This window comes from Carassius carassius, chromosome 20, assembly GCF_963082965.1.
Source record: "Carassius carassius chromosome 20, fCarCar2.1, whole genome shotgun sequence".
Lineage (NCBI taxonomy): Eukaryota > Metazoa > Chordata > Actinopteri > Cypriniformes > Cyprinidae > Carassius > Carassius carassius.
Window position 1 is genome coordinate 2706898 of NC_081774.1, and position 16636 is coordinate 2723533.

The window sequence follows — 16636 nt, forward strand, 5'->3', positions numbered from 1 at the left end:
CCAACAACTGACATGCGCAGTGATACGTGAAAGCGCGTGGTGGTGCAATCCGTTTGAAGTGTATATTAAGTTGGCTTGAAAAAGTGTATTATTTCTTATATTATCAAGTATATATTATTATATTATTTACTGGACCACTGATCAACAGTTCTCTTTTCAGATGAAAGTACATTTAGTATTTCATTTGGAAATCAAGATCTGGAGGAAGACTGGAGAGACACAGAATCCAAGCTGCTTGAAGTCCAGTGTGAAGTTTCTGAAGTCAGAGATGATTTGGGTGCCGTGACATCTGCTGGGGTTGGTCCATTGTGTTTTATCAAGTCCAAAGTCAATGCAGCCATCTACTAGGAGATTTTGGAGCACTTTATGCTTTATACCATGTTATCACACTCTTAGAAGAAAAGGTTCAAAAATGAACCTTTTGAGGTTCCTGGAGATTGCAACTGTGGGGGAACCTTAAAGGTTCATTTTTGAACCTTTTTGAAAAGGTTCTAATTGGAACCTTCACTTAAAGGTGCATTAATAACTCTCATCAGTTCCTTTATGAACCCTTTTCTAGATAGCAATAACATTATTGTTGCTGTTGTTATTATTGTATAGTCGGGGGAAGTCGTGGCCTAATGGTTAGAGAGTCGGACTCCCAATCGAAAGGTTGTGAGTTCGAGTCCCGGGCCGGCAGGAATTGTGGGTGGGGGGAGTGCATGTACAGTTCTCTCTCCACCTTCAATACCACGACTTAGGTGCCCTTGAGCAAGGCACTGAACCCCCAACTGCTCCCCGGGCGCCGCAGCATAAATGGCTGCCCACTGCTCCGGGTGTGTGCTTACAGTGTGTGTGTGTGTGTTCACTGCTCTGTGTGTGTGCATTTCGGATGGGTTAAATGCAGAGCACAAATTCTGAGTATGGGTCACCATACTTGGCTGAATGTCACTTCATTATTATTATACAGTCGTGGCCAAAAGTTTTGAGAATTACATAAATATTAGTTTCTGTGATGTACTGAAATATAATTACAAGCACTTCATACGTTTCAAAGTCTTTTATCGACAATTACATGACATTTGTGCAAATAGTCAGTATTTGCAGTGTTGGCCCTTCTTTTTCAGGACCTCTGCAATTTGACTGGGAATGCTCTCAATCAACTTCTGGGCCAAATCCTGACTGATACCAACCTTTTCTTTCATAATAACTTCTTGGAGTTTGTCAGAATTAGTGGGTTTTTGTTTGTCCACCCGCCTCTTGAGGATTGACCACAAGTTCTCAATGCGATTAAGATCTGGGGAGTTTCCAGGCCATGGACCCAAACTTTAAACATTCTGGTCCCCGAGCCACTTAGTTAGCACTTTTGCCTTATGGCACGGTGCTCCATCGTGCTGGAAAATGCATTGTTCTTCACCAAACTGTTGTTGGATTGTTGGAAGAAGTTGCTGTTGGAGGGTGTTTTGGTACCATTCTTTATTCATGGCTGTGTTTTTGGGCAGAATTGTGAGTGAGCTCACTCCCTTGGATTAGAAGCAACCCCAAACATGAATGGTGTCAGGATGCTTTACTGTTGGCATGACACAGGACTGATGGTTGCGTTCACCTTTTCTTCTCCGGACAAGCCTTTTTCAGATGCCCCAAACAATCGGAAAGGGGCTTCATCGGGAAATATGACTTTGCCCCAGTCCTCAGCATCCATTCACTATACTTTCTGCAGAAGATCAATCTGTCCCTGATGTTTTTTTGGAGAGAAGTGGCTTCTTTGCTGCCCTTCTTGACACCAGGCCATCTTCCGGAAGTCTTGGTCTCACTGTGCGTGTAGATGCGCTCACACCTGCCTGCTGCCATTCCTGAGCAAGCTCTGCACTGGTGGCACTCCGATCCCGCAGCTGAATCCTCTTTAGGAGACGATCCTGGTGCTTGCTGGACTTTCTTGGACGCCCTGAAGCCTTCTTTACAAGAATTGAACCTCTTTCCTTGAAGTTCTTGATGATACTATAAATTGTTGATTTAGGTGCGATCTTAGTAGCCACAATATCCTTGCCTGTGAAGCCATTTTTATGCAACACAATGATGGCTGCATGCGTTTCTTTGCAGGTCACCATGGTTAACAATGGAAGAACAATGATTTCAAGCATCAGCCTCCTTTTAACATGTCAAGTCTGCCATTCTAACCCAATCAGCCTGACATAATGATCTCCAGCCTTGTGCTCGTCAACATTCTCACCTGAGTTAACAAGACGATAACTGAAATGATCTCAGCAGGTCCTTTAATGACAGCAATGAAATGCAGTGGAAAGGTTTTTTTTGGGATTAAGTTAATTTTCATGGCAAAGAAGGACTATGCAATTCATCTGATCACTCTTCATAACATTCTGGAGTATATACAAATTGCTATTATAAAAACTTAAGCAGCAACTTTTCCAATTTCCAATATTTATGTAATTCTCAAAACTTTTGGCCACGACTGTACATTATAATCAAATTTCACTATAAACACAGAACAGAATTATTGTCCATAAACTGTTTAATACATAAATATGTATTACAAACAAACCAACAAACACAAATAAATAAACAATCATCCATAAATATATATTACAAACTAACTAACAAACACATACATACATAAACAACAATAAATATCATGCATTTATATACATACACATTAATTTAATAAAACAAATAATAATAATTGGCCATTGTGGGTGGCATATTGGTTTTGGCATTATGATACATTAAACAGTTTTCAGTAAATGTCAGGGTGTCTCTCAACTTTGAAGCATATTCAGTGTTGAAGTTGAAGTATAGAGATGTGTTCACATCATCTACTTCACTGACCTCCTTCTCCCCTTCCATCACTATTTCTTAAAGAGACTCTCCATCCAAGGCATGTCCCTTTATAAATAGCACAGTGTTGGGTGTATCTGGTTCCTAAACAAGGAGAAAATAATGTTATACTATAACAATATTTAGTAGTTAACGTGAAATGTATTATATATATATATATATATATATATATATATATATATATATATAGCTCCATAGAATAATTCCATTCTAAAAACAAATGTTTAGAAGAAATCATAACCAAGAGAAAGGGTTGAAAAAGAACAAATTATAGATTTAGATATTATGGATACAAATACACTCACCTCACTGATGACATAAAGAGATCTCTGACTCTCCTTTAACATAAGTGGAAACAGCAGGACAGCAGAAACTACTGACACCTTTAATAGAAAATGTGTTAAATTGAATATGGCATACTATGTTTCTGATCATTGTGATTCTTAGCTTTACTGTTCATGCAAATCAGTGATTTATTACCTTTGTGTGCCCAAATCAACACAGATTTGTTTTTCTTCATCCAGCTCAGTAACAATATTTCCCCCAGCTGCTCTTCTTTAGCGCTCGCTGATCTCTGTTTGTGCCTCCAGACTCTTTCTGTGACTCTTACCCAAACTGACCTTGACCTCTTTTGATACAAATCTTGACCAGATAGGCTAGATCCTCCATCTGAAAAATAGATAAATAAACATATACATGAAACATTCTCATAGGATAATAGAAATGTAAGTATTGAAGTGTCACTTAATTTTTAGCAAACCTACCTCTGGTTGCGATATTTTTGATGGACTCCTGCTAAAATGATCTGTTTTCTTACTTTACTGAACCTGCAGCAAATGTTATTTGTTCTTCAACATTAATCAAAGGTGTTCTTTCTTTTTTGAATTTGTTTTTAAGCCACAAAACTTTCCTAGAACTTGACGCGCGAATGAGGCGAATTTGCGTCTTCCGCGCCGCGCTTAACGCCCCATTCGCGCGTAAACGCGCCTTTGCATTGACTTAACATTGAAATCATTCGCGCCAGACGCTCTATTCGCGTTTGGTGTGAACCAGAGCCATATAGAGAAAGAGTTGCGACAACTCCATTGACTCCAATGGAACGCTTTTTTACAGCAATGGCGGCTCGTGGAGCCTCTCAATAGTTCCCGGAAGTAGCAGCAAACCGATGCCGCGCCGTAGAGATGCAGCAGAACAAACCGTTTGCGACGCACTTTAAAAGGTAAGACGTTTAAATAATACGATTGTAAATTATTAGTACATCTTAATAATTTAAGGGATGTTATCAGATAACTAACAGATTAGGCTAGGATTGTAACATTAGCTGAATGAAGTTAGTAACGAACACCCTATTAATTGTAAAATCTGTTCTCTTAATTCAGTTTCTTCCATCGTGTTTGGAATTAGAGAAAAGGAGTCTAAATTATTATTTTTTTGCTGGGTGGGTAAAGTTAGCTAACGTTACATAGCCTATTAGTTCAATATTAACGTTTGACCGCGTGTGACAGCGGTATTTGGAAGTGATAAAATGAGGTTATAAAGTTTGTTCCTTATTACACTTAATAAATAATTAAGTTCCTTAATAATAAAATGCACCCTATTGATGTAAATTTAGAGTGAATTGAGTTTGCAAAAACATGGGTGTAGTGTTTTTAGTCATTGTGATTCATTGACTATTACCTGTCTATATTATATAACCTATCTATATTATAATACTACTGTATTATATACTTAAACTTGTTAGTGTATAAAAGTAACATACTGTAACTTTCTGTAGGTGGAGGATTAGTGGTGCGACTGGACTGTTCTGTGATGGAGCATCAGTGAGGATGCAGGTCAGGAGTGCTGAGGGGACCTTTTTTTTTTTAAAGCTGCATTTTCATTCTTTATTTTTCTTGGTGCTGCCTTTGCATTGTTTGAATTTTTTTTTCTTGTCTCTTTAATTTTTTTAATAGACCCAGGTAACTGGCTGATGGTTCACTGGAATGCTGACTGACTTGCTGCTGGCTGACTGAGTAGTGTCCGCTGTCCCTGTCTCTCCTCTCTAGCCATGTCCTCTATTTCTTCACTGTCACTTTCCCTTGTCTAAGTGTCCTCATTCATTTTTTCCACAACCTTTGAAACTGATAGAGTTAGAATACATGGAATTTCTAATTTTAAATATTGAAAATATCACATCACTTCAAAATTAGAAATATTACTTCAACTAGTACGAGTTTGTACTTATATATGTATCACCTGAAATAATATAGCTGTAATCGGCAGCGATTTGCTGTATGTTTACAGGTCTAGGGGTGCATCGTGGAGCAGGGGCACTCCTCTTTTTGACTACAAAGGTTGTCGGAATAGCACCTGGTCTCAGCCTACTCTTTAATTTTTTGGTCATGACAAATTGGTTTTCCTCAAAATGTCCCTGCAGAGTGACTTGAGTTTAGTTTCCACATACAACTTTTTTTTTTGTCTACCCACATATTAAATGCACAGTTATAGGTAACACTGCAATGTTCCTGGGTTTAAATAAATTTAAGTATAATTACCTAACAATTTTTTGTTGTTGTTGTAATTTTTATTTATATTTAGATTGCTGCTGACTGCTGACTTGAGCCAACCATTATTTTCTCCTCTCCAGGTCAGCGGGGAAGCCATAAATTTGCACACCTTCCTCTGACCAAGTGGAGCATCCCCATGCAGCACAGCAAACCATGGTGGAGACTATGCAAGGACTACATGAAAGAAAGGACACATACAAAATTCTTGGAATGCTATTAAATTTATTAGAAATGTATTCATGAATTGCTGTAAATAGTTAATTGCATTTATTTTAATAAAAATACAAAGAAAAAGTCATCTTGTAATATATAATTACAATTTAAAATAACTGTTTTCTATTTTAAAATGTAATATACTCATGTGATGCCAAGCTGAATTTTCAGCATCATTACTTTTGAATGGCAGTGTACATGTTTGTATACGAGTATGCCTGAATATATTGTGTATATGAATAAGTACATAATTATATTAATATATGTAATTGTAAGAATTGTAAACAATAAGCTTCATTTTACATTTACTTAAAATGCTTATACTGCTGCTAACAGTATAGTGCAGTGCAAGCTGAAAATCAACTGTCACCAGCCTGTCTCTGTACTATCTGAAAGTCATCAATATGACATTAGTTAACATGAGATCAGTGAAAAAAAGAACAATATGAAACGTAAAAAGGCAACCGCAACCCGTGTTTATACAACTTAACGTTAGCCTGAAATGAGTACTTAAAATAACGGTAACTTAAGTTAATTGAACACTAATCCTAAAAAATTACCTGATTAGATATTATAAAAACAACATCGCTATAACTACATATTCATGCTACATACATATGTCGGTGTGTTGTATAAATATATAAAATAAATGCATCTATTGACTCCTTATTACCAGAAATCGCAGTTTTGTCACTCTACTCTTATCAGTTTGAATGGCCGCCAACGCACTTCCTGGAACTATCTGAAGTCTACATGAATCACGTGACAACCAAACATTTCGAACTTCCGTTGTCGCAACTCTCTCTCTCTCTATGGCTCTGGTGTGAACACAGCATAACGGTTTTTCCGCGCGATCTCTGATCTTGCGCGTAACAGATTCAGCGCTTTGCGTTGCGTTACGCAACTTGCGTATTAAGCCCAGAAACCTTCGCCCTGTTTTAAATACATATGTTTTGATTGTTTTTATTCTCAAAATCGAAACAATATCGTAATAATAAAAGTAATAATAATGATGATAAAAATAATAAAAACAATTACTAATAAGAAAGAAAGAAAGAAAAATAATCTTACTGACGAAACCTTACACAACAAACATAGATATGCTTCACATTTGAAGGAGTGTTACAAAATGACACATAACGGTGTTCCTCAAACGTCTAAAAAGGTGTTTTGCTACCAGATTCATTTAAAATCATTCGCTTTTGTCACTTGTCATGTTCTGAGCTGAATTAATATGCTATCTGAGATTTGAATGTTGAATGTGGTATGGGGAAAATTGAAAGGATGTACGGCTGTAAAATATGAAGATAGCCTATTGAACATAAAGTTTATTTTTAGGGGTAAGAATTTCACTTCACTCTCTCCATTTAGCACAGAATAGCTTCTGGTTCATTTATGAACATAAAACTGAACTTAGTTTTTTTGTGATTTTTAATTTGTGTTCTAAAAATTTACAACAACATGGTGCACTAAAGATTATTGTGCAATTTAGAGATGTGTGAGGTGGTCATGAGTACAGACAAAACACACTGTATCAACAATGTTGCCACAACTGCATCTGACATCCCAATTAGTAAATGAATAAGAGTAAATGATACTGAGTGTGTAAATTAATAATTTACTAATGTAACAGTTAAGCAAATCGTGTTGTAACTGTACTCTGTCTAGTCTTTACATTACATCTTAGAAAAGGTTCATGAAAGAACCTTACATATGGTTCTAATATGAACCTTTTACCACAGCAAAGGTTCTTAAAATAACTGCCAAATAACCAGTGGATCATTATAGAACCTTTAAGTTCAACTTTGAACCTTTTTGATAGCAACCTCTGCTTCAATAACGCCTCAGCAGTGCCACAGGCTGATCGCCTCCATGCCACGCCACAATGAAGCAGGAATTTGTGCAAAAGGAGCCCCAACCAAGTATTGAGTGCATAATTAAACCTGCTTTTGAGATCTTTAACATTTCTGTTTTGTAAATCTTTTTTCTATTGATCTTAGAAAAAATATTCACATTTTTTTTAGATACTTTTTATTTCCTAAGCTGTAAGTCATAACAATCAGAATACAGAAAAACAACAACTACTGAAATATTTAAGTTTGTGTGCAATGAATCTAGAATATAAGAAGGTTTGCTTTTCCATGATACTCAAATTTTTTTGATGCACCTGTAAAATTTGAATTTATTGAAAATGGCGACTAAACAGGAACCAAATGAAACCTAATCCTCTTACAGTATGGGCAGGTGATGTTAAGAATATTATAATGAGTTTTGCAGGATATTTGTTGTAGATCAGATGTTGTTTTAGGGCTGTGCTTTAAATTCAACCGCCTCAGATGGAAAACATTTATCACGTAATTGCAAATCTCCTTCAGGCAAAAACCTAATAGCACCCTTGCGGAGATTCAAACAGAACACACACAATACTGTGATGAGGGGACATTTCTCACACTGCTATTATCCTTGAACACACAAATGACACTGCCACATCCTTTCATTAACACAAGAGTTGCAATATGACTTACAAAGCACACAACAACAACAAAACATGAACAATATGTCACAAAAAGCTGATTCAAATCATGCCTTACGGTGTAACTAAAACCAATTATGTGCTTAATATTTGCCATCAGAATGAGAGTCTAAACAGCTGATAATAAACAGACAAATTCACAAATAATCCACACCACTCCAGTCCACCAAGTAACATCTTGTGATGTGAAAATCTGCGTGTTTAAGTTACAAGTCCATCAAGACATTTTTAACTTTAAACCGTTACTTCTGGTCCTCTAACCATAATATTGCTTTCTCCAGTGAAAACGTTATCTGCTCTGGATTCAGAGAGAAATATGCCCAGATCAAGCAGCATTCACAAAGAAATCCGTTCAGAACAGCTGTATTATTGTGATGTTTTTATCAGCTGTTATCGGACTATAATTTTGACGGCACCCATTCACTGAACAGGATCCATTGATGAGCAAGTGATAAGCTGCATTTATCCAAATCTGATTAAGAAACAAACTCAGCTTGAAAAGCATTTTTGGATGAACTATTCCTTTAACAGCGCAAGTTCACTACAGCCATTCATACGGTAATGCATTTTGTTATAAATGTTTCTGCAATTCATTTTTGCTATGTGGAGTGATAAACAGAGTACAGAGAAATAAACAAAACATTTGAAGAATACAGAATCAAATCAGTTATGGAACTGAAGATTTAAAACTGTAAAACAACTTTGTTAAACCCCTGGCCTGTCATAAACAGAGTTTAAATAATCACAAAGGCTCAGAGGAAGCACATATTTCAGATATCGTCTTCCCTAAAGTCCCATTAAAACAGGTTATTGAAATGCGTACAGTGTACTGCAGAATCTCTTTCAATAACCTGCAAATGAATGTTTTACCTCCCTTTGGGGTGCAGCACAGATGTAACATTAACATTTGTAATTTTGGGTTTGAGGAACCGGAAGGAGAAACAACACAATTATTGCTCATCAAACATTACAGTACTTTTAACTTACTAACTTGTAACATTACACTGTGCAAAGAAAGCGATCCACAGTATGCTTGCTGCAAACTGAGCATCGACATATCCACACTGCAAATCAGGTAATATAGTATATTCCAGGCAAAGGTAATCACACTGGCCAAAAACACCTTAAATGTCCACTGAGGGGTCAATGTTGGTGCTGTGGTCCAAAAATTTTGAATTTAAGCAAAAATGCATATCATGTTTTTGTTGGAAGAAGACCTGAAAGGAAGCACTTCTTGCTAAATGACATCATCAAAGCACATGTTAAGGAGATAATGGGTAAATAAGTTCCATATATGTACATATCTTAAATGTTGCTTTGATGCATATAATGCAACATTTATTCTGATGCTGAAATTATTATTTCTATATCCCAGTGGCAATGCCTGTGCACATAATATTGCATGATTCATGCAGTCTCCATAATGACCATTTACTCCCTCGCTCAACACAAACATATCAGCATTAATCCATGTCTCTCATGAGTTCAGTCGCGATGAAGAATTAATGGAGAAGAACATAAGATGATATATCAAAGACAACATACAATCAACCTCTAGTAAATACATTCAAACGAGTCATTTGTTGTTTGCTGAATACCTAAATATATGATATATATGATATTGCAAAAACATGATATTGTTTTCCAATTTGTGATAATAAAATAACACTTACTGAGAATTAAGATTCATTTCAATATACAGGGTCTTTGTGAAATGAATCCGCACACACAGCAAACAGAAACACCTGCGTGCTGTAAATGACTTGGGTACTTCTTGGTTAAGAGATGTACAATACAGTCTGTAAATAAGGTTTATTTGAAGTTTGGTAGCAATAAAAATATATATTGAAGTCATTTTACAGAGCTTTGAATTTATTATAGTCAAAACACTGATGATTTATGGCTTTAAATATTGCTGAAAGATGAACAATGCTGAGTACTCATTCTGTGATCTTTTTTGTAAGAGTCTAACCTACAGCACTATGTTAGCCTGAAGGCTAAGCTCTGCAGTAACCTGTTGAGCACTGAGCAGATCTCATTTACAACACATGAATACATCTCATGTTGAAATGAAGTGCCTTCAGAATTGACTTTACATGTTTTGGTAAACGTTAAAGCTTGAACTTCAACTTTGACTTTCAGAACTCAAAACATGCTTATTTTAGACAAACATAATGAGTGTACTTTTTGTATCTTAATAAACAAAATGCAGAGCATTTAAGCCTTTTAAAAAAAAACATAAAAAAAAAATCATTTACTGAAAGAGCTTGACTAAGGATGGTGGGATGATTGCTTACTGTCCTTTACATTTGCGTGGTAAGGGTAAAGACAGCTCCAGCAGTCTGGGGGATGCGGTGGCGGCCCGAGCCGCAGGACTGACCCGGTAGGGGTCATACCCCTCAAACAGGGCCTGACGGGTCTTAGGTCGAGCCAGTTTCTGCAGCCTCTCACCGGCTACGGCCTTCAGAACATGATCTGGAACCGGCCAAGAAACAGGCCTCGCGAGAGAGTGCTGTGCATGGACCTGCTTAGGAGCTGAGAGTGAAAAATAATGATGGAAAAGAGAAAACGAATTACCATTCAAACCCAACTGAACCCGTGTCAGTAACTCTCAGGGTTACTTTCTGAGCAGTTGTGGACTGTATACACAGCAGATGATCATTTACAGTTTAAAAAGGGCGGTGATATGCACTCACAGGCCAGCTGTAGTATGCGTGAAGAGGAGGGTGTGATGGGAGCGCTGATCGTTTGGGTGCTTGAATCAACGCTGCAGTACGTCAATAGTGTCTTCACCCGCTTTGGTTGTGCCAGCTGACAGATTCTTGGACTCGGCTTGGCATTTTTAACCGCAACACTTAACTGTAAGATCACAAGAACCCAGATGTTGCCACAAGTCACACAATTAACATTGAAAAAAACACATGATTTGGCAGAATGTTCTTGAAGGCCAAATACAAGTCTGATGCAATGTTTTAAACCTGTTATGCAAGGCGGCAAACCCAGTAATAAAAAGAAAGCAGGTGAAGCCAGATGAACAATGATAAACTTTAGAAGCAAGAAATGACCAGGTCTGACATAACATTTTGAGTGTCATTTGTGACTATGGAGCACAAATCCAGTCTGAAGTCTCTGGGGTATATTTGTAGCAATAGCCAAAAATACACTGTATGGGTCAACATTTTAGATTTTTATTTTATGCCAAAATATTTCTGAAAAATCAAATGGACCCTTATGACTGGTTTTATGGTCCAGGGTCAAATTTTGTAGCATAATATATACAATAACAGTTTTATGTTAATATTCTGAAATAAATATAATTTCTATATGTTCTGTTTTCACGTTAATTAAGGTTAATTAAACTATCAGCTATTTTGCAGTGTTTTGTCATGTTTATTCATTTTTTTGTATACAGTATATACTGTACTTTTTTAATTTTATTTAATAGTTTTTGTTTATTTAGTTATTGTTATTTTAGTAATTCAACAAACTAAACAAAAATTGTATACAGTAAGTTGTCTTGAAATAAAATAAATTAGCTTCATAACATTTATTTTATATCAATTTATGTTTTTTTTTTTTATTATTACTCTAAAAGTATGTACTTTCTTTGTGACGGGAATCTTCATACTTCGAGTATGTGGTGAGGAGACAGCAAAAAAATACCCAGACATTACATTACATTACATTACATTTAGCTGACGCTTTTATCCAAAGCGACTTACAATTGCTATATATGTCAGAGGTCGCACGCCTCTGGAGCAACTAGGGGTTAAGTGTCTTGCTCAGGGACACATTGGTGTCTCACAGTGGATTCGAACCCGGGTCTCTCACGCCAATGGTATGTGTCTTATCCACTGCGCCAACACCACCCATTTAGTAGACATACTAAATCATAGCACAGATATGATATCATTTTCATTTGCCTTTGCACTGGCATGTGTTAGCATCCTGCTACATGAGGTGTGAAAAGAAAAAAAAACCCAGGAAATGGCTTGATGCATGTAATTTTCCCCCTGTGTCTATAACAAATTTCATATTGAAACAGGAAGGTGTGGTGGGACACATTGAAGGGATTTTCCCCATTTAAAAATAGCTAATAGCCTTTAGTTGAATTCACACCTAATTTACTACTTAGGGAACATTAGCCCAAAAAATAACTTAGAAAATGCAATGGAAAAAGTTTGCCTGAGGCCACTAAATTGCTTCTACTTTGTATTATTTACAATCTAATATTTGTCTTTAATAATTTGTAATAAATAATACTTTATTACATTTTCTTACATTTATTCCAGTACATTTTCTATTTACTTTAGATCTCAAAATTATTCAAAAATGATTGCAATGCCTCATATCATAGCATAACCTTTTTTCTTACGTCAAACTTATGTAGTGGTGTAAAAGGTCTTTGCATGTTGTCAGATTGTGGGTTGTAGTAGTATTTAGGCACTGGTTGTAAGAGGTATTGGTGGAAGTCTTCATTGTCTTTGGTGTTCAAGGTTTCAGTTCCGTCATCTGCAGGTATAAAAAGCCCTCAAATGTCACTTTTGCCAAGAGGAGTGGAACTTCCTCCACAGAGGTGAGAACCACTCATGCGTAAGTAACTACAGGAAGTGTTTGGGTGCAGTTATTGATGCTGAGGGGAAAATCACATTTCCACACTTACTGATAAGAAGAGAATCCTTCGCTGAACCATTGACATTTAAAGATAGCTTGTATGCTTTAGTGCAGACCACAGACATGATGATGCAAACTGAAGCATATTACATATGTTCTGAATCCTTGCAGAACTACCTCAGCTTTTGATATTTGTGGGCTTTTTAAAACTTGAAGATTGCATGATAAAAAAGAAAAGTGATGCATTCACCAGACTTTAAATACTACCAAAGATAAATCTGACAAAATGTGAAAAGGATAAGGATGAAATTAGGAAGAAAAGACTTCATTCCAAAGCTGTTTTGGTTTCTGGGTCCCTATAAAGTCTACTGTATCATATCTGACACACACATTTCTAAGGCCTCTAAATGATCAACATGATAAAATCTTTGCTTAATCTTTCACAATCAGCAAAAACAACTTTCTGTTATCTGATTGATCTTATATTTTTTTTAGCAAGTAAAATGACTTTTAGAATTGTAGAAGCATTTAGTTTGTGGTTTATGTGTCTTTTTGCAGTGAAATCTTTACAGATTTTTTCTAAAATAGACTTAAAAATAAAGTTTATATCATTTACAATATTTCAAGATAAACGTGGACCGCCGAACTTAATTAGCATTCTTTCATCTCTCAGTCATCATTGCATTGCATTATATATTTTGCAACCTCAGAGTCTGTTATACTGTTATTCAGATCTCATTGATTTAAAAGTTATCAGAATTTAATCTAAATTTCAGCAATTGCATCAAGTGGCATATTTTGGCTCAGTTATGGAACCAGTGAAGAACTTTTTTAAAGAGAGCAAGATCACAAATTCATTTGCAAAAGTGCAAAAGTGCATAATATGTAATGCATTTACTGACAGCGGCAAGCAGAGGGCGTTCAGGCTGCCATCCATCTGGCATTCGAGGCAGTGCCAGTGAACACACTCTTTCAGAAGGACACGCTTTTAGCGCTGCTGCACTAATCATCCACTCCGGTGACCTTCTGTAAGGACAGACATATGAGCTATGTTCAGAACAGCACACTCCCATAATGCTTTTTCTGCAGCACACTGTGCATAGGATGCAAATTCTCTGTATGCAAAAAAATCCCTTGTGGCCTACTCCAGTTGCCAAATGTGAAATGTAGGATGAGACGAGAGCACAATATTCCGAATGCAAGGCAAAGCACTTAACTGTGGAAAACAATGTCAGGTTTTGCATTATGTTTTCTAGAAGCTATAAAACACATGCAGTATGCAGTAACCTAGTTCTGTTGTGGACTGTGATTCTGATTTCTTTGCTATTAGCCTCTTTCTTTACTTCAAATTAACTAGATGACACCTCACTTGAGAGAGCCAGATTCATATTTTAATTTGAACTTATTACAGATGCCATCCTCAGTGAAGAATACAGCCAATTAAAGCTCTGTGATGAGCTTTGAGACTGAGTTTAGGGTTTGAATGAAACCAGGAGGCCAGTGAGTACAGTCGGACAGGGAGAGCCGTTATTACATGAAGACGTCAGTCATTGTGAGACTTATGAGATGTGCATCAGGAGACACTGTGGTAGTGAAATCACTGTTTGTATCTTTCAACAAAGATTAAATGGAAAGAATAAGAGTTTAACTTATTCTTAAATTAACTTAATAGAGTTTATTGCTTCTATTGTTCTCATTTGTAAGTTGCTTTGGATAAAAGTGTCTGCTAAATGATTAAATGTAAATGTAACTCTTACTGCCTATTGCATATTCACATTAATGAAATATGTAAAGTGGTTATAAATACTTAATACACATGTACAGTGCAGTGTGCATATTCCCTTTTCATAGGAACAGATTTGGGGAAATGTAGCATTACATCAGTTGCTCACCGATGGATGCTCTGCAGTGAATGGGTGCCATCAGAAAGGGAGTCCAAACAGCTGATAAAAACATCACAATAATCCACAGCACTCCAGTCCATCACTTAACATCTTGTGAAGTGTAAAGCTGTGTGTTTGTAAGAAACAAATCCATCATTAAGGTGTTAACTTCCACTTTTTTAAGTCCATATACTGTTGTCCTCTCACATCACAATCCACCAATGTATTTCTTTAAAACTGATTCGGACTGTTTTCAGTTGTAAACATTGTTTGATATGTGCATTCAGACGAGATGACTTTTTCCCTGGAGAAATTAATATTATGGATTTGTTTCATACAAACTTAAAGCTTTTCACTTCGCAAGACATTATTAACGGACTGGAGTGGGGTGGATTACTTGTGGATTATTCTATTGTGATGTTTTTATCAACTGTATGGACTCTCATTCTGACGGCACCCATTCACTGCAGAGGATCCGTTGGTGAGCAAGTGATGCAATACTACATCTCTCCAAACCTGTTCTGAAGAAAAAACTCCTCTGCATCTTGGATAGCCTTAGGGTGAGTACATTTTCAGCTTATCTTCATTTTTGAGTGAACTATTTCTTGAAGAACTGTAGCTTTAATAAGTAAGTAGTATTAATGGAGATCACTTTTAATGGAGTCACCTGCTCTCCTCAATGAAACGGCTTGATTCTTTGCTCTGGGCCAGCTGCTCCAAGCGAGGAGTCAATTCTGTGGAAACAATTTCAATGCATGACTTGAAACTCCGGAAAAATAGAAACAATAACATTTTCACATTGCATAAAGGCAGAAAATCAAGTGATTCTCATACCAAAGGCAGTAGTGGTTTTCTTTGACCTGGTTGGTATTTCATCAAGCCAGTATAGTGAGCGCCTGTAAATATATAAAAAAAAATTATAATTATTGCATCAATGCACAAAGATGGGTGGTTTGAACACGTATAATTGCTGTATTTAATCATAAATATACAAAAGTATTTTTGGAGTCAGTGGAATGCCCAGATATGTGGCTGACATGAGTTAAAGCATTGGGGATTCACAAAAGGATACCCAAGTTATCTTCTGTTTGAATGAGTCAATGAGCCCCCTTGTGGAGAAATATGCCAGTTCATTTAAAAAACTAGGTCAAACACTGACTGAGGTTATGACCATGTGTGAGAGAATGAGTGTTTACTCTCCTGGGATGCAGCAGTTCAGAGTTGTCCTCTGTAGAGGATGTTGCCACAGTATATATGCAGTATATCTTTTCTTAACTGATTTTTAAAGTGACATTTCAAAGCACAGTATGATTTCCTTTTACATGAAAGACGTTAATCATGCATGTCCTCTCCTCTGGATAGGATGCTGTACATATACATTTTCATATTTCACATGGATCACATGGAGATATTTATCTGAAAATATTCTGGATTGTTATTACTCTCTCATTATTGCAGTTGACTATTTTCATGCATTACAAGTCACACCAAAAATCACATTTTGTTTACTGTTTGGAACACTCATTTTTGCATACATTAAAAAAAAAACTATTTCTTTAGTATCTGAATAAACTGTCAGTAAGAGGTTTTATTTAAAAATAGGGTCTTATATGTAAAGGCATAGCCCTCTGTGTTGATCTATATCAGGAATCATATGTTATGGTAATGTACCTGTCAGGAAACTGGAGCAGGTTTGGTCTGGGCCTCGAGAGCTGCTCTATCCGTGCAGGCATCACTGCTCACTGAACACTACAGGTTCTTCGAGCCCAAATGTATCTGCATAAACAATTAATTAAATGAGACATTAGGCTACATAAGAGTGAATGTTGCAAATTAATTCCAAGGAATATTAATCATTTAATGCAGAATTATAAAACATGTTCAGACAACGCAAAAGCAAGTCTTCATATTTAAATCACTTTTATATACATAGCGTAGCGTTTTATTAGATAAACAGAGGCTTCCACAACTCACTCACCGATCCAAGCGTCAGGTGCGCTGCGGCGCGTTGCGTG

At 36.5% G+C, this 16636-nt stretch overlaps 1 protein-coding gene across 1 annotated transcript; it reads right to left on the reverse strand.

Moving 5' to 3' along the window:
- Positions 1–10326: 10326 nt before the first annotated feature.
- spmap2 (sperm microtubule associated protein 2) lies at positions 10327–16636 on the reverse strand. The gene is made up of 7 exons (XM_059500825.1): positions 16600–16636; positions 16293–16397; positions 15456–15517; positions 15289–15355; positions 13641–13764; positions 10821–10983; positions 10327–10659 (listed from the first exon to the last, which is right to left on the reverse strand). Exons 2-7 carry the CDS (start codon positions 16352–16354, stop codon positions 10418–10420), a joined length of 720 nt encoding a protein of 239 aa, XP_059356808.1. The 5' UTR covers positions 16355–16397; positions 16600–16636; the 3' UTR covers positions 10327–10417.

Excerpts from the sequence above, each read along its gene's own strand:
- spmap2 (XM_059500825.1), bottom strand. The coding sequence starts at position 16,354 with ATGCCTGCACGGATAGAGCAGCTCTCGAGGCCCAGACCAAACCTGCTC. Across the intron at positions 13,765-15,288 it reads CGTTTCATTGAGGAGAGCAG|AAGGTCACCGGAGTGGATGA; the intron begins GTGACTCCATTA and ends CTGTCCTTACAG. Across the intron at positions 10,660-10,820 it reads ACGCATACTACAGCTGGCCT|CTCCTAAGCAGGTCCATGCA; the intron begins GTGAGTGCATAT and ends TTTCACTCTCAG.